The 22,976-nt window shown below is 48.1% G+C and overlaps 1 protein-coding gene across 1 annotated transcript in view; it reads left to right on the top strand.

Moving 5' to 3' along the window:
• Positions 1-22,976, top strand: part of KNTC1 (kinetochore associated 1) — a 792,142-nt gene that overhangs the window by 363,303 nt on the left and 405,863 nt on the right. Inside the window, exons 26-27 of the mRNA XM_082256649.1 lie at positions 37-180; positions 1,821-1,919. Coding sequence (XP_082112775.1) covers positions 37-180; positions 1,821-1,919 — 243 coding nt within the window. The remainder of the gene's footprint in view (positions 1-36; positions 181-1,820; positions 1,920-22,976) is intronic.

The following is a 22,976-nucleotide window of genomic DNA, read 5'->3' as shown; positions in this document are numbered from 1 at the left end:
TTTCTGTGATCTTTGATACTTCTCTTGACATTTTAGGAGACCACAACTACAATTGTATTCCGTATGTTGGATAAAGTCTTGGCTCCTGAGCTTATTCCATCCACTTTAGAAAAGGTTATTAGGCCCTATATGCATCAGCATAACCTAAATGAAGAAGAACTTTTACTTCAGTACATCAAGGTAATTCAAATGATTGTGAAGTGCTTAATAATTTCTCCTAGCCTACAGGTGTCAAACATACAGCCTGAATCCGGCCTGCTTTTTTTCAACTAGAATGTGATGGAACTTCGTTCCACGCCTCCATTTTTTGCCCTCTGTTCCCCGCTTACCACTGTCACTTGTAGACCTAGAAAGCTTGTGTGTTTATAAGGACAACTTTCCTCTTGGCGGCACTTTGTATACTCCAGCCTGCCCTCCACTCATGGCAAGGACAAGGAAAATGCAGCTGCAGTGTGGGTTGGGGCATCATGTGGTAAGCTGCATTGGGATTCCCATCTATGCCCACATGCACAGATGCCGACCAAGTGAGAGAGAGAGAGGCAGAGCCGCCCACACTGCCAGGTGGTACTAGAGCCTGGTTAGGTAGGTGAGATGTGAGAAAGCTTTTGGGATTGGGAGGGGGGAGGGATGTGTGCGATATTCAGAGTCAGTCCCCCACACTATAATGTAAAGGGGCACTGTGATATTAAGGGGACTGTACTGTGAAAGGGCACTGTAACGGTTATAGTGCAGTCCCCTAGCAATTACAGTGCCCCTTTACATTACCGTGCCCCCTAGCAATCACAGTGCCCCTTGCAGTCATGAACCCCCCCCCCTTTTTTCTTTGTAATTACAATGCACCCTTTTTTCTTCACCTCCCCTGCACAGCCCTACATTCAATAGGGCAGAGGCAAGATTCAGCCTGTATGTCCTCTCCAGGGTCTCCCGCCCTGCTGGTGTCATCCTATCAGGGGGTGGGAGGAGCTGTAGATCTGAATTATATTAACAAGCGGGCGGTTACCTGCTTGTTAATATGAAAAGACTCCTGCTCTATCTTCAGATCTCCAGCTCCTCACGCCCTCTGCAGAGTGGGAGAGCAGGGAGAGGAGACGCAGGCAGGACCGCATAGTTGGAGGTGAGCCGCGACCACGGTCTGTGCTTGCCCTGTCCAGAGCTCCTGCTGTGCAGCCCAATCATCAACAGGCCGCTCTTGTTGGGACATGTGGCCCCCCAGCCCACCAGGCAAATGCTCAGTTTGCCCTAGGGCCAGTCTGGGCCTCATGATGCAGTTTGCTGGCAAATGTAAAAAAAAAAAAGAAATCTTTCTTTCCAAAACCTGCATTTCAAGATAGCACAATGTGAATGTTAAAGGAAAATAGTTATCAGACAAATTTTGCCATTGTTATCTCCCCTTTAAAACGTTAGTTGCCTGTCTGACATAAAGATGTCAGACATCTAATTTGGTGGGTTTGAAAAGTAGTTTGCGAAATCCTGATGATGTCACTTGCCACGAGATTCCACTGTGTAGCCAAATGTGATCAGGCATCTGCGGGAAGTGCTATATCATATCCTGTTTGGGTAGGGTGCCCTTTAAAGTCAGTAGGAGTGGGCAGAGGTGGCACTCCATTTAAATCATGCAGTGCTGGCTTGATGATGTCAGCAATGCCTGGTCCTGAGTGACAAGTAGGCATTGGGAAGAAAAGTCACAGTAGAAAGATTTTCTCTGCTGCACTTTCTTGATTTTTGATATCCACCTGTAAACCATGAACACAAACCTAAAAATATTTTGGAGTGGAGTTTCTGAAATCCACATATATTTGTTTTATGTATTTGTATTTTAGGATATGTTGGAGCATTGCAGTTCTCGCTCTGCATCACTGTTTGAAACTGCATGGGAAGCAAAGGCAATGGCTGTTGTTGGGTGTATGACAGATACAGATGTAAGTAAACCCATCAATTTTCCTCATTTTTATATAGAAAATGTTTAGTAGTATTTTTCCTTAATAAAATGTAGCACTGTCCCCATAGGGCTTCCTGTATGATAACTTGTTTGGCCTCCTCTGATTACTAGCACACAGTCACTTGGGGTACAGTTCACACATTCATCCTTACTCCCAATGGCTCGTTGCTCAATAAACAGTCCAGGGGTGTTGGTTTTTAGTACTTATTGTGGATCTTGGATGGGAGAAGGGAATAGTGGGATACTCCAACTGAAACTATGTACATTGGATAAGGACAACTCTCACTTGGCCTCACCAGGTTGCATGTGGAAGCAGTCACACTGCTTAAACAATACTGCCCCATGTTTGGAAAGGGTTAAGTTTCCTTGCTCTTTCTCTCCAGCAATAGACTTGGTGATCTACATTCTCTTCAGGATACTCTCTAGCATCCTTTTTACTGACACCCGTCCACTGATTCTTCTAGCTTCAGGGGTGGCCCCCCTCAGGTCAGGCCCCTTGACACAGATCTATTCTCATTGTATTGCAGAATCCGATCCTTCAGTGTCTCCCCTCCCAGTCAGCTCCACAGGACCTCCGGGTTTAGTTCCTTTCTAGCTCTCTAGGCCCTAAGGTCTACTACCTGAGGCCGCATGCCACCTCTACAGAGGAGGAGGCCGCCGCCCCCTCCCTCTGGGACTTCGCTATCCAGACGAAAGACCCCGAGCACAAGTTCTTGCTTTTATACAGTATCCCAGCATGCACCGAGGCACTTTCCTCTGCCAAATCACCAGGGCTGTAATAGATGCCTATGCACTCATTCTTCAGGTTTCCTCCCACTGTTTTATATGCCTCCCTATTGGACCAGTGTGAAACACTCTGCAGACAGACTAAGTTACACCTGAGCACATTTAGCAGACCTCACTACTAGATCCTGCACTCTGCTTACCAGAGGGATTGCAGGTAATACATCTGTATTAGTTCTCTGCCTACCAGACAGTATTCAAAACTATACTCTCTCTAGCACCTACCTGAGAGGGTGCTACATCCACCCCCTACCAAACTGAGCCATGTACTCACTGGCTCTGGGCATCCGTCTCTACAAAAATACCTGTACAAAAATTTACAAGGAGTATTCCACAATCTTGGAAAGGGAAAAAAAAGCTTATGTACAGGGCCATGGGGCATACCCCATATGTGGCCAGTGGATGCAATAAATTAAGTGAAAAAATATATTTCTCTATCGTCCATTGACAGACGCAGCTCTTATGCTTCCAAAAAAAAGTGGGAGTGCTTCAAAAGCATACTTAACAAAGGGATTGACCAGTGCATTCCAAAGGGAAATCAATTTAAAAGAGCAAAACTAAACCCTGGGTGGCTAAACTCCAACATAAAAATGCATATTAATGCTAAAGGAAAGGCCTTCAAAAAATACAAGACTGAGGGGTCATTGGCAGCATTCAAGTATTACAAAGAGTGTAATAAGAAATGTAAAGATGAAATCAGGGCAGCTAAAATAGAACACGAGAGACCTATAGCGGAAGAGAGTAAAAAGAACCCCAAGAAATTCTTTAAGTATATAAACAGTAAGAAAGCGAGGCCAGAACACATTGGCCCCATAAAAGACGATAAGGGAGTTTTGGCCACAGAGGTCAGGGAAAAAGCGGTAGTGTTAAATAAATTCTTCTCTTCAGTCTTCACAAAAGAATCGGTGGGCTACACTAACCCAGCTTGTAAGGCCAAACTAAACAACACACCTCAGGAAATACCTCCATGGCTAACAGAAGATAGACTTATAACTAAACTAAAGAAACGTAACATAAATAAATCACCGGGACCGGATGGCTTGCATCAGAGGGTTCTTAAAGAGCTCAGCCAGGTGATTGCCAGACCATTATTCTTGATCTTAAGGATAGTTTACAGATGGTATGGTGCCAGCTGATTGGAAAAAAGCCAACGTGGTACCAATATTTAAAAAGGGGCCGAGATATATCCCGGGTAACTATAGGCCGGTCAGCCTAACATCAGTAGTCTGCAAGATTTTGTAGGGGATGTTAAGGGACCACATACAAGACTTTAGTAATGAAAACGGTATTATCAGTAGTAATCAGCGTGGATTCATGAAAAATAGTTCTTGACAAACCAATCTATTAACCTTCTATGATGAAGTGAGCTGCCACCTAGATAAAGGTAAGCCTGTGGATGTGGTATACCTGGACTTCGCAAAGGCCTTTGCCACCGTTCCCCACAAACGCTTACTGTTCAAACTAAGGAAGGTAGGTATGGACCATAAGGTGAGTACCTGGATAGAGAACTGGCTCCAGGGGCGGTTGCAAAGGGTGGTGATTAATGGGGAGTACTCAGATTGGGCGGGTGTGGAAAGCGGGGTCCCCCAGGGTTCTGTCCTGGGGCCAATCCTGTTTAATTTATTCATAAATGATCTAGAGGAGGGGATATCGAGCAAAATCTCAGTATTTGCGGATGATACTAAACTAAGCATGCCAATATCTTCTGGGCAGGATGTGGAAACCTTACAAGCGGACCTGAAAAAAATTATGGGGTGGGCAACTACATGGCAGATGAGGTTCAATGTTGAAAAATGTAAAGTAATGCACCTGGGTGCCAGAAATCAGAAAGCAAGCTACTCACTGGGGGGGGGGGGGGGCCTCTGGGTGAGTCTAGGATGGAAAAGGACCTGGGGGTACTGGTAGACAACAGGCTTGGCAGTGGCATGCAATGCCAAGCCGCTGCAAGCAAAGCCAACAGAATACTGGGATGTATAAAAAAGGGGATTCACTCCAGAAATAAAGAGATTATTCTCCCACTATACAATACTCTGGTCCAGCCACAGCTGGAGTATGCTGTCCAGTTCTGGGCACCGGTCCTCAGGAAGGATGTGCTGGAACTGGAGAAAGTCCAGAGAAGGGCAACAAATATAATTTGTGGAATGGAGGACATCAGCTATGAGGAAAGACTACAAGCACTGAATTTATTCTCTGGAGAAGAGACGATTGAGGGGGGATATGACATCAATGTACAAATATTGTACTGGAAACCCTAGCATATGGAAAAACCTATTCGGAGAAAGGAAATACAATAAGACGCGTGGCCACTCACTAAAACTAGAGGAAAGGCGGTTTAACCTTAAAATACGCAGGGGGTTCTTCACTGTAAGAGCAGTAAGGATGTGGAATTCTCTTCCGCAAACAGTTGTATCAGCAGGGAGCATTGATAGTTTCAAAAAACTATTAGATGGGCACCTTAAAGACCACAACATACAGCGGTATACAATGTGTGGTTAACAGTAGACACACACACACACATCATAGGTTGAACTGGATGGACTGATGTCTTTTTTCAACCTCACTATGTAACTATGTAACAAATTTAAAAGGGCAGTACACGTTTTTTGTCACATTGCAAAATGGAGTCCCAGGTGGTAAATTCTCCATCAGACCCCCCTCAGTGCGACTGCCGGTACGTCCGGCTCGCAGTCCATAATGTCTTTTCTGCAGCATTGCAAAGTCTGGCATCAAAGTTTGCTCTTCTCATGAAACATGTTGCAAACCAGAAGCGGCCTTTGCCTTCTCTGTCTTCTGACTCAGAGACTGATATCGTCGCCACGGACAACCCCCTCCCTGCGGAATTCCTGTCCTCTCATTCTGATGGCAAAGAGGACCTGTCCTCCTCAGCCGCAGTGCGGGAACGCGCTATGGTTGAAGCACTGATTTGTTCAGTAAGGGAAACTTTACAGTTAACTGATGAGCCCACACAGTCAGGAACGCGCGTACTTTTGGCTCTTGCATAGTCCAGAAATCGGGTCAGGTGTTTCCTTGTCCCGAGGAATTCCATGATATTGTGAATGGACAATGGCGGGTGCCTAAGCGCTTTAAACGCGGTTATCCCTTTGCTGACTCTGTCTCGAACCGGTGGACGGTGCCACCTAGGTGGACCACCCTGTTTCCAGGTTTAACAAATCTAGTGTGGTACCCGTGGAAGATTCCTTCAAGGACCTGGTTGACAGATGGGTGGAATCCCTTTCTCACCACCTCCATGTTTTGGTGGTTTCGGTACAAAAACCGATCTTGGTGTCCGTTCTGGTTTCACAGACGGTAACAGTATGGGTTAAAGTGCTTACGGGGTATCTTGAACACTGAAGTAGTCCCCCCGACCTTGATTGGACTCATGGACCAGATGGCCCAGGCCCTGGTGTTTCTTTGTGATGCGTCCTTGGACGCGGCCCTTCTGGTTGCCAGAGGGTCAGCAGAAGGAATTGCCATACTCCGCATGGTGTGAAATACAAGCTGGTAGGCTGGCTGATCAGGCTTCCAGTAGGCCTTAACAGATCTCCCCTTTCTGAGCGAGCAATTGGAGACTTCTTGGATGAGTTGATAAAAGGCTTAATGGGGGGGGGAAGAGTACTCTTCTCCCCCTATCCTCTAAAGGCGTTTTTTTTTTGTGTCTCAGGGACACAAGAGAAAGGTAAACCGTTCAGGGCCTCTGGTGGGAGCAAAAAGGCCTGGTCGGGTAAGCCCAATGACCAGTCAGTCCGGCTCGGCAGACAAATCCTCTTCTGCATGAAGGGGCGCCCTCACCCATTTTCTGGGGTGGGGGGGGGGGGGGACATCTGCGTTTCTTTCAGGAACCCTGGATGTCCTTGATCTGGGACAAATGGGTTCACAAACCGATTAGTTCCGGGTACAGGTTCAAATTTCGGTCTCGGCCAGCAGACAGATTGTTTCCCTCAAATCTCCACATCGCTTGAAGGATCTCAGGCAGGCAACGCAGGACCTCCTCGCACAAGAGGTCATTGTGTGTGGTCCCTCGCAGGACCGATTTTCAAGGTTTTTTTTTTTTTTTTTTAACCTGTTTACGGTGCCCAGGAAAGAGGCAAGGTGCGTCCTAATTTGGACCTCAAGTCTCTGAACCGCTTTGTAAGGGTGCAGTTGTTTACGATGGAATCCATTCGGTTAGTAGTAGCGTCTTTAGATCAGGGGGATTTTTTAGCCTCCATTGACATCAAAGAAGCATATCTATACATCCTTATATACGGGGGACACCAGAAGTATCTCCGTTTTGCGGTGGCGGAGCACTTTCAGTTTGCGGAGTTACCCTTTGGTCTCGCCTCCGCTCTGAGTCTTTACCAAGGTTTTGGCCCTGGTGTTGGCATTGCTGCGAAAAAGAGATTGCGATCCTAGGATATCTGGACGATCTCCTGTTGATAGCAAACTCTCACCCAGCCTTGTTGGGCCAGCTGTCAATCATGGTTCAGACCCTTAAAGAGTTTGGGTGGATCATCAACTCCAAATCTGCACTGACTTTGTCGTTGCGACTGGATTACCTGTGACTAACTCTGGACTCCTCCGTGGCGAGGGTCTTTCTTCCCGGGGAAAAACTTCAGGAGTTGCAGGGAAGATCCGATTTTGCTGCTGGACATACATGAGAGCCCTGAGTCTGATGGTGTCAAGCTTCGTGGCGGTCCCATTCGCTCAGTTTCATTCCAGGCCTCTGCAGAAGCAGATCAATTGGAACAAGGATCTAAAGTCCTTAGACAGGATGATACTTTTTGAGCCGACTCACAAGGTCAACGCTCTCTTGATGGCTTCAGTTGCCTGCACTGAGTCAGGGTAAGTCCTTTCTACCGCTGCTGTGGACGGTAGTTACCACGGATGCCAGCCTGACGGGCTGGGGCATGGTGCTGGACGACCCCTGTGCCCATGGAGTCTGGTCGACAGAGTGGTCTTCTTTAACGATCGATGTTCTGGTATTCAGAGCAATAGAGATTTGTCTGATCTCTATTTGTCATGAAGCAAGCTAAACCTACCTTCAGATCGTACCTTCTGCCTCCACAGCATGAAGATAAAGTCAGCCCGGAGACCAAGGTGAAGAAGCTGAAGGCGGTCTTGCTGCCAGCGGAAGCGGACCCTTATATATATCGGAGGTCATATTGGAGCAAGTTCCCTAAAGATCCTGGCATAAGGGCTACTGTGCAATATCTTACAAGGTCTTTATACATTGGCAATTTGGTGAGTGGGGAATCGAGAGGGGCACCTTATCACTTTGAAGCACCTTATATATTTGGCACTCCAGCACCTTATTTTGGATCACATTAATAGACTTTTTATATGCACTTGGCATTTATTGTTTATTTGGACATTTCTGATAATTCACAGCACTTGAGCACTTTATTTTGTAAAATTTTGAGTGTGATAAATTGAATGTTTATATATTTTCACTTGAACTACAACACTGATGCTAGCGCTGCATAAATTTGATTTGTAACATTTTCCTAAGATTTACTTTGTGTCTGCAGCAGCTGCACGCACCTTTACATAATTTTATTTCTAATTTTCATTTTCATACACAATATTTATTCAGTCACAATTTGTAGCGCGGGTTTAAATTTGTTTTTCACAGTGGTTTCTCTGAGTCTGTGCTTCCTACCCTGCTGAGGGCTAGACTTCCAGAAAGATTTATCTTTCCACGTGGAAGATGTATATTTCATGGTGTGAATCGCAATAATTACACCCTTGCCTTTTGCAGAAAAGAGTTGAGCAATGGTTGGCCTTGGGCATGATCAAGGGCCAAGTGTCGGCTTTGGCGATGTACTTCCAACGCCCGTTGGCTGCTAATACCTTGATTCGCACCTTTCTTCAAGGGGTGTGTCATTTGGCTCCTCCATGACGATCCCCCTTGCTTCCGTGGGAATTGACTTTGGTTTGGTCTATTCTTCAAAATCCTCTTTGAGAATATAGGGACATATCTCTGCCTTTGCTATATCAGACGGTTGCCTTTTTGGTGGCTATTACTTCTGCTCGCAGAGTGTCTGAGTTGGCGGCGCATTCCTGTCGTTCGCCTTATTTGGTCGTCCACAGAGATAAAGTGGTTCTCCGACCTAACCCTTTTTTTCTTCCTGCGGTGGTGTCTGATTTCCATTTAAATAAAGACATTGTTTTGCCTTCACTCTCTGAATGCATCCCAAGGAATTTGCCTTGCACTCTCTGGATGTGGTTCGGGCGATCAGGGTTTACTGGTTGGCCACGGAGTCCTTTGGGAAATCACTTTTTTTTTTTTTTTGTCCTTACTGAGGGATCTCGTAAGTATTTGGCTGCATCTGCTGCGACCATATCCAGATGGATTAGGCAGACGGTTGTACAGGCTTTTTTATTGGAGGGTCAGGTTCCTCCTTTCCCTGTGACATCGCGTCCTACCAGAGCGCTGAGTGCCTTTTGGGCTTTTGCTCATCAGGCCTCTTTTACTCAAGTGTGTATGGTGGCGACTTGGTCGTCCGTGCATACTTTTACAAAATTCTACAAGGTAGATTTGTTGGCATCTTCGAATGCATCTTTTGACTTATTTTTCTCTTTCAGGGGTTTATACTTGCTTTCTATGGGTAAGCTCCTGTGGTTCCTGGTTGAGCTTTCTTACCCAGTTGGCTATGTTTAGCCTTTGGAAAAACGTTACCTGTTTTTTTTTTGGTTGCGTTCTTCCCACCCCTTATGCCTACACTGCTTTGGGACGTCCCTATGGTATAAGAAGCATAAGAGCTGATTCTGTCAATGGACGATAGAGAAAAATGGATTTTTGTAAGAACTTACTGTAAAAACCTTTTTCCCTGGAGTCCATTGCCAGACGCAGCACCCGCCCCTCTGTTATGGGGTTGGTTTGTGTCTTCTTTTTCACTGCTTGCTACGAAACTGGCTTGTGGCAGAGTGTGTGTGGAGTTATGCTGTGAAGGACAACCCCTGTAGGCGTGTCAGTGAATTTTTTTCCATTGTTCCGGCGGAGGAATCCCCGTCCTTTAAGGACTTGGGGATAGGATTGCGCAGGCTGTGGCCCATGATCTGTACTCCTTGGCGTAGTCTGCACTGGGAACAGTGTTTGTTTGTCTTTGCCACGCAGACTCTGTCTGATGGGTGGAGTTTCAACGCCGTAACTTGGTGTGGGGCAAGTCCCTCTTGTCCTGGGGGAGCTGTTGGACCAGCTGGCGAAGGGGCTGAAATTTGTTTGCGATGCCGTGCTGGACGAGGCTCCTTTTGTATGGGTCACCTTTTTGGTTTTGATGGTGGCTTGTCCGGTGTATGCTTTACCTGAGTGTTGGTCTGCGGATCAAACTTCTAAGAAGGTCTTAATGGATCTCCCTTTTCAGAGGGATCGCCTGTTTGGTGCTGCCTTGGATACATTATGTAAGGGTCTCACGGCTGAAGAGTGCTTCTTTTATTGGCTAACAAGGGTAAGGGCCTTTGTCGCAGACAGGATTCCTCTCTTTCAGCTCGCAAATAGTTTCCTCTTCCCCCGGGGACAGTCGACGTGGCAAAGTTATTCAAGACTTCCTCGTGTGGTTCCAAACGACCCTGGTCTGGCGAACAAGAGATCGTTTTTTGTTTTTTTTTTCACCTGAGGATAACTCCTACTCGGTCTGAAGGTTCTTCCTCACCCATCTAGGGGGTGGGGGGATGTTCAAGTAATAAATACATACAAAATCGGCGCTAATTCATGTAAAATTCTTGATCCAAAAGGGTAAAAAACACGATGTAAAACTGATGAAAAGATATATGTAAATATATGTAAATATAAAAAAATCTATGTCCCAAAAATTGGTACAGATGGATAAATCTGTACGATTGGATAAAAGGTGAATGAAGTATATCTTCTAAATCGAATACGGAGAAAGTGTGTAAGCAAAGTAATCTCTACTGTCCTGATGTGAGTGAACGGTACATATGGTTAAAATGTGTGCAAATCTGTAAAAAATGAATCAAACAAGATGTTGTGTATACAAAGTGTTGATAAAGGATGTAGATATGTAAATCCAGAAAAATGATACAAATGGATAAAAAGGTGCAAATGAGTGTACAGATGAATAAAATAATATATATATATATATATATATATATATATATATATTAGCAAAATACTTCTTATTAAAATCCAAAATAAATAGATGAAAGAATTACATAAATATGCACGTGAATACCATCAAAGAAATGGATATATATAAAAAAGCATAATATGTAGTCCATAAAGTGAATAAACAGTGATTCCCAAATAACAGTGGCTAAAGCAAATAAATGTATCAGGTGATATCCTCGTGAGAACAAACAAATACTTGCAAAACGTGTTGTCTGGTGACTGTGAGCTACAATCCAAAACCATGTGCACTGGCTGCTCACCTCACTGCACACTCAAAAGAGCGTGTCTGAGATCAATCTCACTCGGGCCGATGATAACCTCTGGGATGGCTGGACAGATGGATAATTTTCCCAAACTCTCTAGCTTCTTAATGCACTCTCTCTTTCTCCTTTATATATCATTCCAAAGATAGCAGGCTGGCTGATAGTGGTTAACTGCCTCTCATTCCATGTGAATCTCTCAGATAGGGAGATTTAAATGAATGCCATCATAGTGCAGTATGTTTGTAAAAATCCAGTTTAATAATAAAAATGCACTTACATAAAAGTAGATCGTGAAGAGCAGTAAATGAAAAGCTGCAAATGCGGTGCCAAACACAAGAACTTCCGGCTACGGCCGTAAACCGGAAGTGGCGTCACCTGGCTCCTCCCGACACGTTGCGTCACTAAACACGCGACTTTATCAAGGGATAGGAGCGTAGGTGACTAATGCCGGTTTAAATAGCGTTGTGGTTTCTGTAGAAACCCTGGGCTTCTTACTGTTAACTGTTGCAGTGCTGGTACTTGGCAATAAAATAGGATCAGATACCACACTGAGCGATGTTAATCAGTATTCACAATTGCAGTGCTAGTACTTAGCAATAAGATCGGACCAAATCTCTCACACTCTTCCTTCAAAGGGGAGATCCAAAGTTGGCCTTGAATTCTGTCAAGGGTCAGGTTCGGCTTTGGTAATTTTCTCCACAGGCCATTGGCCGCCCATTCCGTGGTACGCAACTTTTTCCAGGGGATGCGACACTGGGGACCTTGATTTGGTGCAGTTGGTTCTTCAAGACCCTCCTTTTGCGAGTATCGAGGGTATCCCCTGCCTACCTTTTTACAGAAGGTGGCCTTCTTGGTTGCTGTCACTCTGCACGCAGGGTGTCAGCACTGGCGACATTGTCCTGTCGTTCTCCCTATATATATGTTGGTTCATGGGGCCAAGTGGTACTTCGTCCGGATCCGTCCTTCCCTCCGAAGGTGGTTTCTAGTGTTCACGTGCACGAGGACATTGTGTTACCATCTTGTGTCCTGAGCCCCCTCGTCCTACGTATTGTGCGCTGCATACTCTGGATAGAGTTCGGGCACTCGTGGGGTACTTGGCGACTACTGAGTCTTCCCGTAGTCAGGTCCGCTCTTTGTGCTCATGAATTGCCCAAGAACTGGGCTGCCTGCTTCTGCAGCGAATATTTCTAGGTGGATCGGACAGTCGGTGGTGCAAGCTTCTTTAATTAAGGGTCAAGTCCTACCTTTCCTATTTTCAGCGCTTTCTACTTCCTGGGCTTCTTGCCATACAGGCATCTTTGCTTCAGGTTGCAAGACGACTACCTGGTTGTTTGTTCACACCTTTACCACGTTTTATAAGGTGGATGTGCTGGCATCTGCAGATGCCTCTTTTTGGCCGTAAGGGGGAGGGGTTTTTGCCTTCCTTAAGGGCGTTTACTGTTTGTTTCGGGTGGGCCTCATCTTTTGTTCTGATGAGTTCTATGTTGCCTGGTCGGCTATGTTTAGCCTTTAGGACTTGTTCTTTTCTGCTGTTCCCACTCTTCATTTTATGGCACTGCTTTGGGACGTCCCTACTGATTTGAATCAGAGAGAACTGCGTCCGTCAATGAACGATAGAGAAAACTGGATTTTTGGCTTACCGTAAAATCCTTTTCTCTTAAGTTCATTGACGGACGCAGTACCTGCCCCTCTATTTTGAGTTGGGGTGGTGTTACTTTCTGACACTGCTTTGGTACAGAACTGACATCCTATGCAGGAAGATAAAGGGTGTACCCTCCGGGACTGCCCATAGGCATAGCCAGAACTTTTTTTCTGCCTCTTGTCCTTCTCCTGTAAGGGGCAGTATGACCCTACTGATATCAATCAGAGGGAACTGCGTCCGTCAATGAACTTAAGAGAAAAGGATTTTACGGTAAATCAAAAATCCCAGTTTTTTGCTCCTGTGTGATCTACAATCTATTGTCGGACTTGGCGTAGAACTGGATAATCTAGATCCTTGGGGTCCCCCCAGTCCGACCAGTGAGCGTGTGCAGACCGCAGCTCCGCCACGTTATAGCCCCACTGGACGGGGGGTTGGTCTGCGAGTTAAATGTCTTGCGAGGGCGCATACGAACTGGCTTCGGCCTGAGTCGCAGGGTTTTTCTTACTGGCCGACAGCACCCATGTTACGATGGAGCAGTGGTCTGTCCGAAGCAGCGCCCACCCTGTTTCTGGTATTGTAAGTAGCTGTCCCCCCTCTGCTCCTGGAGGGTTTTGGGGTGGACGTGGGCCCCTCCCTGGGACGATGGGAACCCCGTGTTCCCTTCCTGCCCCCCCCCAGCCCCTCTAAATATTCGGTGGTCACTGTGGGTCTCTCGGCCCCCTCTCTGGGTGAGGTTATTGGCAACATGCGCTTAAGAGGGGTCTGGTTGGAGTTGCTGCTGACTGGGTTTTCCTGGTGCGCAACGGGGGGTTGAACAGGGTTCTCTGCCACCCTGGGGGTTGGTGACTAGGACAGGGATGTCCTCTGGGCTCCTTGTGGCGGTTGTTAGGCTGGGGGAGCCGATAGTTTAGCATATGCAGGCAGCGCCTCACGCGGCCGGATCCGGCCTGAAAATGTAGGCGGCGGCTTACTTGTAGGAAACTATGTGAGACTGCCCCTGTGAGGAGAGCTGAAGCAACTGCCTCCCGTATGGGCATCCGCCCTCCCCTCCGCTGCCCCTGGGTGGTCGGCTCCGTGGGTTTCACGTCCAATCAGCTTGGCAACCGCAGGAATTTGGGCGGCAGCTTGTGGCCAAGTCAGGTGCCTCTATTGGGGATCGGCCCCAGTGTGTTAAGTTGAAGCCCCAACTCTTCCTTTGGGCTGCCAGGCTGGGATCCGTGCACTTGCGGCTGGGCTTACACAAAAGTTTAGGCTGTGGCTTGTGGCCTGCTAGGGCATGTGGTTAGCTTGGTGCCTCCCTTTGAAGGGGTGGCGTTATGGGGGCGCTTCCTTTTTTAATGACAGCCTTGCAGCCATTATTGTGTGGGGCAGCTGCCCCTTGTAGTGCTGCGGGACCATCAGGGTAACCTTCCTGCGCGTCCGCGTCACGGTGGCCGATCCCTTTTAAGGGGGCTATTTCCTACTATGTTCTCTATGGAGGCCTCAGGGGGGGACCCCCTTGTTCTTTTTGTGAGGTCCAGTAGGTGATCCATTCATGGACCCTTGGTCGGAGGTCCCCTTTGCAGGATCGCAATTGGCGACCTCCCTTGATTATTATGGTTTCCAAGTAAGCTTAGTATAGTATAGAGCGACCCTACTGGGTCTGCATCCACGCACCCTGAGTGCTCAGATAGCTCCTCTAGCCGCGCATGAAAAGGCGCCAGCTTGATGCACTGTTTGCGGCTAAGGAGGTTGCGGCTAATGCCGCGCAGAGGCTCCGAGCCCTTTTGGCGCACACAGGCCCTTCCAAAGCGGCAAGGGTGTTCCCTTTTCCGATTACTTTGACAACATTGTCATGAAACAGTGGGGTTGTTCAAAACACAATGGTTCCTAAGCACTTTTTGCTTGCGGTGTCCTTATGAGGATTAACTGCGTTTCTCTGTCGCTCATTGACAGACGCAGACTTCTTGATTAATATCAGTAGGGATATACTGCCCCCTGCAGGAGTAGGACACTAGGCAGGAAAAAAGTTCTGGCCACACCTATGGGCAGTCCCAGGGGGTATATCCTCTCTCTCCCTGCTATAGGATGTCAGTTTTTTTCTGCCTAGTCAGGAGTAAGGACCTAAGTTCCTTGCTGGGATCTCTGGTCCTGGCAAGCTTTTTTTGAGATAAATCTTTTTTTAGTTCGCTTTTTTTCTCCAGTTGTTCCTGTGAGATCTTCAAGCAATTATGCTGTATCTGGGCGACGGGCTGGATGTTGAGATCCAGTGGTCACCCCAGCCGGCCTACGAGCGCGTGCAGGCCCTAGCTCCGCTCTGGGTCGGCCGCGACATAGTCCCACTGAGCGGGGACTGGCCCCGCGAGTTAAACGTCTCGCCAGGGCGCCTACGACCAGTCTGAATCTGAGTCGCGGCGTCCGTGTTGGCCGACAGCCCCCCCACCTCGGTGGAGAGGGGTTCTGTCAGGAGTTGGCACCCGCCTGTTCTGGTATGGTGAGTAGAATGTTCCCCCTCGCCCCCTGACGGGTTTTGGGGTGGACGCGGGCCCCTCCCCGGGATGGTCGGACCCTCATGATTCCGGGTTCCCCTCTGTCCTGTTGCGCACCCCCACCTATTTGCCCCCCTCACTAGTGGGTTACAGGCCACATATGGAGGCGGTGGGGGGCGCCACTGGTGTTGCCCTAAAAACGATCGTGCGGGGGGGTTAATACCTGTGCTTTCAGGCCCATCTACCGATCGATCCGTAGGGTAGGCGGGGGTCCCCTGTTGGCACTGCGGACATCACGAGGCCGCCATTTTTCAGCGGGCCGCCATTTTGTTGTAGCCTTCATGTCCTCTGCATAGGCGGTGGCCATCTTGGTACACCCAGCTCGTCTTGCTTGAGAGCTGAGCAGCTGTAGGAGTTACTGAGGGCGTGTAAGGGGGCGGAGCCCCTCCCTAGACCCGGGAAAATCACTCCATAAGGACTTCCTGTCAGATAGACAGCGCTGAGAGCAGTCCTGTTTTGAACTCTGGTGCATCAGGTGGTGAGCCTTTTGGGGGTCTCTCTTCTCTCTCTCTGCGGGGGTCTCGAGCACGTGACCACTGAGGGGCGCTGTAGCGCTGGGGGATTCTTTTAACCACTTTACCACCGGAGGATTTTGCTGTCTTCCGTCCAGGCCACTTTTTGCGATTCGGCGCTGTGCGACTTCAACTGACTATTGCGCGGTCGTGCGACGCCATACCCAAACGAAATTTACGTCCTTTTTTTCCCACAAACAGAGCTTTCTTTTGGTGGTATTTGATCACCTGTGCGATTTTTACTTTTTGCGCTATAAACAAAAAAAGAGCGTTTATTTTGAAAAAATAACAATATTTTTAACATTTTTTCATATGAAATTCCCCCCAAAAAAGATGTAAAAACCAATTTTTTAAAACATTTTTGGCCAATTTGTTTTCTGCTACCTATGTTTGGTAAAAAAAATCGCAATAAGCGTATTTTGATTGGTTTGCGCAAAAGTTATTGCGTTTACTAACAAAGGGAAAGATTTCTGTCATTTTTGGTGTTTTTTTTTTTAACGAGTAATGGCGGCGATCTGCGATTTTTTTTTTGTGGGACTGCGACATTGCGGCGGACAGATCGGACCCTTTACTGACATTTTTTACACTTTTGGGGGTACCAGTGACATTACTGCAGTAATCAGTGCTATATATATGCACTGTTACTGTAAAAATGACACTGGCAGGGAAGGGGTTAATTTTATTGGAGAGGGAGGGGTTAATGTATGCCTAGTGCTTACTGACGTGTAGGGGGGGAGGTGACTTTGTGAGTCATGGACAGATCGGATGTCCAGCTATGCTGAACAGTCCGATCTGTCACTCCCTGTCACTATGGAGATCCGTCCGCTGTGTTTACACACAGCGGGCGGATCTCCACACTAGATCCCCGGCGATCGGGGCAGAGTAGCGGCGATCGCCGCTGCTCCTCCCCTGGCCCGACTCCCGCTGTGAATGAAAACAGCGGGAGCGAGCCTCCGGCGGCGCGCAAGCGCCGCCCAGAAGGGGGAGTGTCTGACGACGTTAATACTACGTCGTCAGACGATAACGAACCACTTTGCCGCAGTAGTATTACCGTACTCGGTCGGCAAGTGGTTAAAAAAAATTTTTTTTCTTTTTTTGCAATTTTGTCATTTTTGGCTGACCGGTTCCCCTGGCGTTGCCATGGACCCTGCTGCACATGAGTCCCCATCTTATCCACTCGAGGTGGCCGCAGGGCCCTCCGATTCTCCACTCACCATTGATGCGCTTTTGGCGGTCCTGGAGTAATTTGTGTCCCGGGTGGAGGTGGCCTGTCGGACGGGGGGCTAAAAAACGACCCCCGCCTACCCCTGTCTTTTCTGATGCCTCAGACTCTGATCCTGAGCCGGTCGCTGCTGCTGCGGGTTCCTCCTTTAGGGTTGATGTCCCGCGCTCCTCTGACAGTGAGGATGATCTTCCTGCCTCTGCCATAGTACAGGACAAGGCACTGGTGGACGCACTGATTATGTCAGTCCGGGAGACCCTAAAACTGGAGGTTGCACCACTGGAGGCAGTTCAGACGGAAGTTGCCTTTTGCACTCGCAAGCCCTCCAAGGTGAAAAAGGTGTTTCCCTTTCCCAAATGCTTTGATGATATTATTAAAGATGATTTGGCCCATCCAAAACGACCCCCTGGGATGCCTAAACGGATTGCTAGGCGCTACCCGTTTGAAGAGTCCCTCCTTAAAAAATGGACGGTGCCACCTGTGGTGGATCCGCCGGTTTCCAGACTAAATAAGGCCACGGTTATCCCGGTGGAGGATTCCCCGTCCTTTCGGGATCCAGTTGACCGTAGGGCGGAATCTGTGTCCCGTTCCATATTCTCCCTGGCAGGGTCGGCCTTAAGGCCAGTGTTTACCATTGCTCTGGTTTCACAGACATTGACGGAATGGGCCAAGCTATTAGGCCATGACCTGGAGGGGAGAAGTCTCCCTCCTGCCGTGCCGGAGTTGCTGGAGCAAATAGTGCAGGGGCTACAGTTTGTGAGGCCGCACTGGACGCTGCCCCATTGCTGGGGCATGTGTCGATCTCGGCGGTGGTCCTCCGGCGCATGCTATGATTAAAGTGCTGGTCGGCGGATCAGGCTTCCAAAAAACCATTGACTGATCTCCCTTTTCAGGGGGATCGCCTGTTTGGTGCTACCTTGGATGAGATTATTAAGGATCTCACTGGGGGCAAGAGCACCTTTCTACCACAGGCTAATAAGGGTAAGGAACCTCGTCGCAGACAGGGACCTTCCTTTACAGCTCACAAGAAGTTTTTTCGCTCCTCCGGGGCGGGCGATAAGGCAAAGTCCTCCAAAGCCCCCCCCCGGGGGGTTTTAAGAGACCCTCGTCTGGTAAGCAAAAATCTGGTCCTTCCCCAGACCTCAGGATATGACCGCTTCAGCCTGAAGGTGCGCCCCCACCCAGATCAAGGGGGGAACACAAGATCGAGTTGCGATCGCTTCTACTGGTGCGGTTCTTCCCTTCCAATTTGCGACTGTCCCCGAATCGCCTAATGGCTCTGTTGGGGGCAGTGCAGCACTGGATGCAAATGACGCCCATAGAGGGTGCCTATCTTCACGTTCCCATTTACGCAATACACCAGCGGTACCTGCGCTTTGCGGTGGGAGCGGACCATTATCAGTTTGTGGTGTTACCCTTTGGTCTCGCCTCTGCTTTCCAGGTCTTCACAAAAGTTTGGGCCCCAGTCCTGGCGTTGTTGCGGCAGCGGGGCATATCGGTCCTGGGCTACCTGGACGACCTCCTCTTCTGTGCGGAGTCTCCGCAGGCTCAGGGTCATACGCGGACTCTCCAAAAGGAGATTCTTCTCAAATGGAACTGGAATTCCGATTTCCTGGACAATCGGATCCGGCTGAGCGAGCGGACCAGGTAGTTTCTGGTTTGGGGGCCTCGGTCTCCGATGCTCAGTCATGGGAAGCCCTTTTTTCCGAAAGTATCCAGGTTATCGATAAATGTGTTGGAACTGAAAGCGATCAGTTTTTGCCTGGTTCACCGGACCGAGCATCTTCAGGGCTGCTCGGTTCGGATTCAGTCGGACAATGCCACGGCCGTGGCCTATGTCAACCATCAAGGGGACACCAAGAGTGTTCTAGCGGCCGTGGAAGTGGCCGGCATGTTTTGGGCGGAACAGTTTGTTCCAGCTCTGTCTGCAGTTCACGTTCTGGGTGTGGAAAATTGGCAAGCGGACTTTCTCAGCCGTCAGACCTTGGATCAAGGGGAATGGCCTCTTCAGACAGAGGTGTTTCACCAGTTGTGCCTTAATTGGGGCACCCCGGACGTGGATCTGTTGGCATCTCGGCTCAACAGAAAGGTGCAGAGGGTTGTCGCCCGCGATCCTCTGGCGGACACCGCAGACGCAATGAATACTCTGTGGGGGCAGTACCAGCTGCTGTATGCCCTTCCTCCTCTCAAGTTGTCACTGAAACTTCTTCGCAGGATAGAGGCGGAGGGAATTCCAGTCATCCTTGTGACTCCGGATTGACCTCATTGGGCCTAATATGCCGTCTTGGTCAGGCTGGTCGCAGACGCTCCTTGAGGACTTCCTCTCAGGGAAGAGCCGCTGTCTCAGGGACCGATAGTCCATCCTGCTTTACGATCATTTGCTTTGACGGCTTGGCTGTTGAGAGCCAGGTGCTGAAGGACAGGGGCTTGTCTGCTTCAGTTATCCCTACTCTGATTAAAGCGAGGAAAGCGACTTCCAGAAAGGTCTTTCATCGCACATGGAAGTCTTATATCGCGTGGTGTGAATCCCTTGGGTTTCCTCCACGTTCTTACTCGGTGGCTCGGATATTGGCCTTTTTGCAACGTGGGGTTGAGCAGAAGCTGGCCTTGAGCACTATCAAGGGTCAGGTCTCAGCATTGGCAATCTTCTTCCCCAGGGCACTGGCTACTCATTCTTTGGTGCGGAATTTCATCCAGGGGGTGCGGCACCTGGCTCCTCCGGTGCGCGCGCCCTTGCCGCCCTGGGATCTTAATTTGGTGTTGTCGGTTCTCCAGAAACCCCCCTTTGAAAATATTAGGGAGATTCCCTTGCTTACTTTATCCCAGAAGGTGGCCTTTTTGGTGGCTATCACTTCTGCACGCAGGGTGTCGGAACTGGCCGCATTGTCCTGTCGTTCCCCATATCTGGTGGTTCATAGGGATAAGGTGGTTCTTCGTCCGAATCCATCCTTCCTTCCTAAGGTGGTTTCAGAGTTTCATTTGAATGAGGATATTGTATTGCCTTCCCTGTGTCCTAAGCCCAGTCATCCTCGGGAGTTTGCGTTACACTCCTTGGATGTGGTTCGGGCGATCAGGGTGTACTTGGCTACTACTGACTCTTTTCGTAAGGCTGATTCACTTTTTGTGATCACGGATGGCCCTAAAAAGGGGTTGCCTGCGTCTGCCGCGACTATCTCCAGATGGATCAGACAGACGGTGGTGCAGGCTTATTCTATTAAGGGTCGGGTTCCTCCGTTCCCTGTTAAGGCATGCTCCAGTCGGGCTCTTAGTGCTTCCTGGGCCTTCCGCCATCAGGCGTCGGTGCTTCAGGTTTGCAAGGCGGCTACCTGGTCGTCGGTTCATACCTTTACAAAATGTTATAAAGTTGATGTGCTTGCATCGGCGGATGCCTCTTTTGGCTGCAAGGTTTTGCAGGCCGCTGTTTGAGGGGACCGTTGGTCTACCTCGGGGGTTTTTTGTTTTTTTTTTCAGTTGGGTCTCATCCTTTTGTTCGATGAGTCCTTGATGCTTCTGGTTGGCTCCGGTTGGGCCTTCTGGATTGGATTTTTATTTCTGTTATCCCACCCCTCATTTGTGGCACTGCTTTGGGACGTCCCTACTGATATTAATCAAGAAGTCTGCGTCTGTCAATGAGCGACAGAGAAAACTGGATTTTTGACTTACCGTAAAATCCTTTTCTCTTAAGCTCTTTGACAGACGCAGGACCCGCCCCTCTATTTTTGAGTTGGGTTGGGTTGAATTCTCTGACACTGCTTTGTTACATAACTGACATCCTATAGCAGGGAGAGAGAGGATATACCCCCTGGGACTGCCCATAGGTGTGGCCAGAACTTTTTTCCTGCCTAGTGTCCTTCTCCTGTAGGGGGCAGTATATCCCTACTGATATTAATCAAGAAGTCTGCGTCTGTCAATGAGCTTAAGAGAAACGGATTTTACGGTAAGTCAAAAATCCAGTTTTTTAAAGGTGGATGGTCCCACCTGTAGTGGACTCGCTGGTTTCCAGGTTAAATAAAGTTACCTTCATTCCCTTTGAGGAGTCCCCGGCCTTTAAATATCCAGCTGATAGGAATGCAGAGTCTCTGGTCTGCCATATGTTCACTGTGGCTGGTTCGGGATCTTAGGCCAGTATTTACTATTAGAAGGCAAGATAAGTGTCCTAAGGTGAAGATGAGGTGATCATGCACATATGTTCAAATCCGTGCTCCACTCAGTGCTGTCCAACTCCCAGTCACACTATCTTCTCACCTTGATGTTAGAAAAAACATCAGATTTGAAAGGCATACCCAAAACAAACGTTACAAAGGATAAGCCCAAATCATACGCAGGGAAGAGGGCCAGGACCTCCTACCAGCCATCCATTTAAAAATCACAATCCTCAAAATGGTAACAATCCTCAGAAAAATTACATAATAAAAAAAAAAATATATATATATATATATATATAAGCAATAAAATAAATACATAATCCTAACGATCAAAAATGAAGCAATTTTTTTTTAATACAAATGTATGGATTTTCCTCGCTAAGCAGGAGCCTGTCTGCACATTAGAATAGGTTTAGCTATAAGATCCATGGACATAATCTCTGGGGTTTCTTTGTGATGAGTCTTATGCCATGTTAGCCCGTCTGGTGACACAGGGGCTAACATCAATGTGAGAAGATAGTGTGACTGGGTGTTGGACAGCACTGAGTGGAGCACGGATTTGAATATATGTGCATGATCACCTCATCTTCACCTTGGGACATTTCTCTTGCCTTCTATTCCTATTGATAGCGCTGCACTATTTTATTTATTATATGCTTTTATTGGGATTTGTTATATTGGCCCTCAGTGTTCAGCAGCTTTTTTGTGATTTTTTTTTTTTTTTTTTTTCATTTTATTTCTGTATTTACTATTGCCCTGGTGTCTCAAAAGGACCGTGCAGGCTAAACTTTTTTGCCGGGATCTGGAGGAGAAACAGCTTCCTCCTGCCTTTGCGGAGCTGGCAGATCAGTTGGTTCGGGGGCTACAGTTTATTTGTGATTCCTCTTGAATGTGGCTCCTTTGATTTTAAACAACTGAATCACCCAAGTGCTCACTCTGATGGGAGCTCTGAGGAAGGGAGCATGTCTCCCTAAATGTGTCAGCTGTCCAATTACAGGGATGATTACTTCCACATATGGTGGACTCATTCAATGCAATTTTTGCTCTTCATCTCTGTGAGTATGTTTTGCCATTTTAATAAAAAGTTTTAAAGGTGTCCAAGGGTAATGCACTAGGTGTTCGCGCCTCCTTTTTTCTTTCATATGCGCTCCTTTGATTTCAAGGCTGTTTGTATCAGCAGTGGTTCTTCTGCGTATTATCTGGCTGAAATATTGGTTTGTGGACCAGACTTCTAAAAAAAAAGCCTTATCTGATCCCCTCCCCCTGGTAGGGGATTGCCTGTTTGGAGCTTTCTTGAATTACATCGTTAAGGGTCTCTTTCTCAGGCTACCAAGGGCAAGTAGCCCCATCGTAGACTTGGGCAATTCTCCTCGGCTCAGAAGAGGTTTTTTTGCTCCTCCAGGTCTCAAGACAAGGGATCAAAAGTCAGGGCCTCCACCAGAGGTTTCAAGAGGACCTAGTCTGGCAAGCCATGAGCGGGCTCTTCCAGATCTGCGGACAAGGATGCCTCTATATGAAGGGTTGCCCTCACTCATATCTGGATTGGGGGGACATCTTCACTGGTTTCCGGATCCATGGACCCCCCTGGTATAGGACATGTGGGTCCACAAAGTTATTTGGTCAAGCTACGAAATCCGGATAGGTTCTTCCTTTCCAACCTGCTCACTTACGGGTCTCTTTGGGGTAGTGCAAGACTTGTCGCTTCTGATTTCGGAACGTTTTTAGGAGTTTTTACTCAAAGCTGTTTACAGTTCCCAGGAAGGAAGGCAAGGTACGACCCATTCTGGACCTCAAGGCGCTAAACTGCTGTTGCGAGTACAGAAGTTACGCGTGGA

The sequence above is a fragment of the Pelophylax lessonae genome (genome assembly GCF_965119305.1).
Source record: "Pelophylax lessonae genome assembly, chromosome: 1".
NCBI classification, from domain to species: Eukaryota; Metazoa; Chordata; class Amphibia; order Anura; family Ranidae; genus Pelophylax; species Pelophylax lessonae.
Note: the sequence above shows the minus strand (reverse complement) of the source record. Positions and strands in the feature narration are given on the sequence as shown.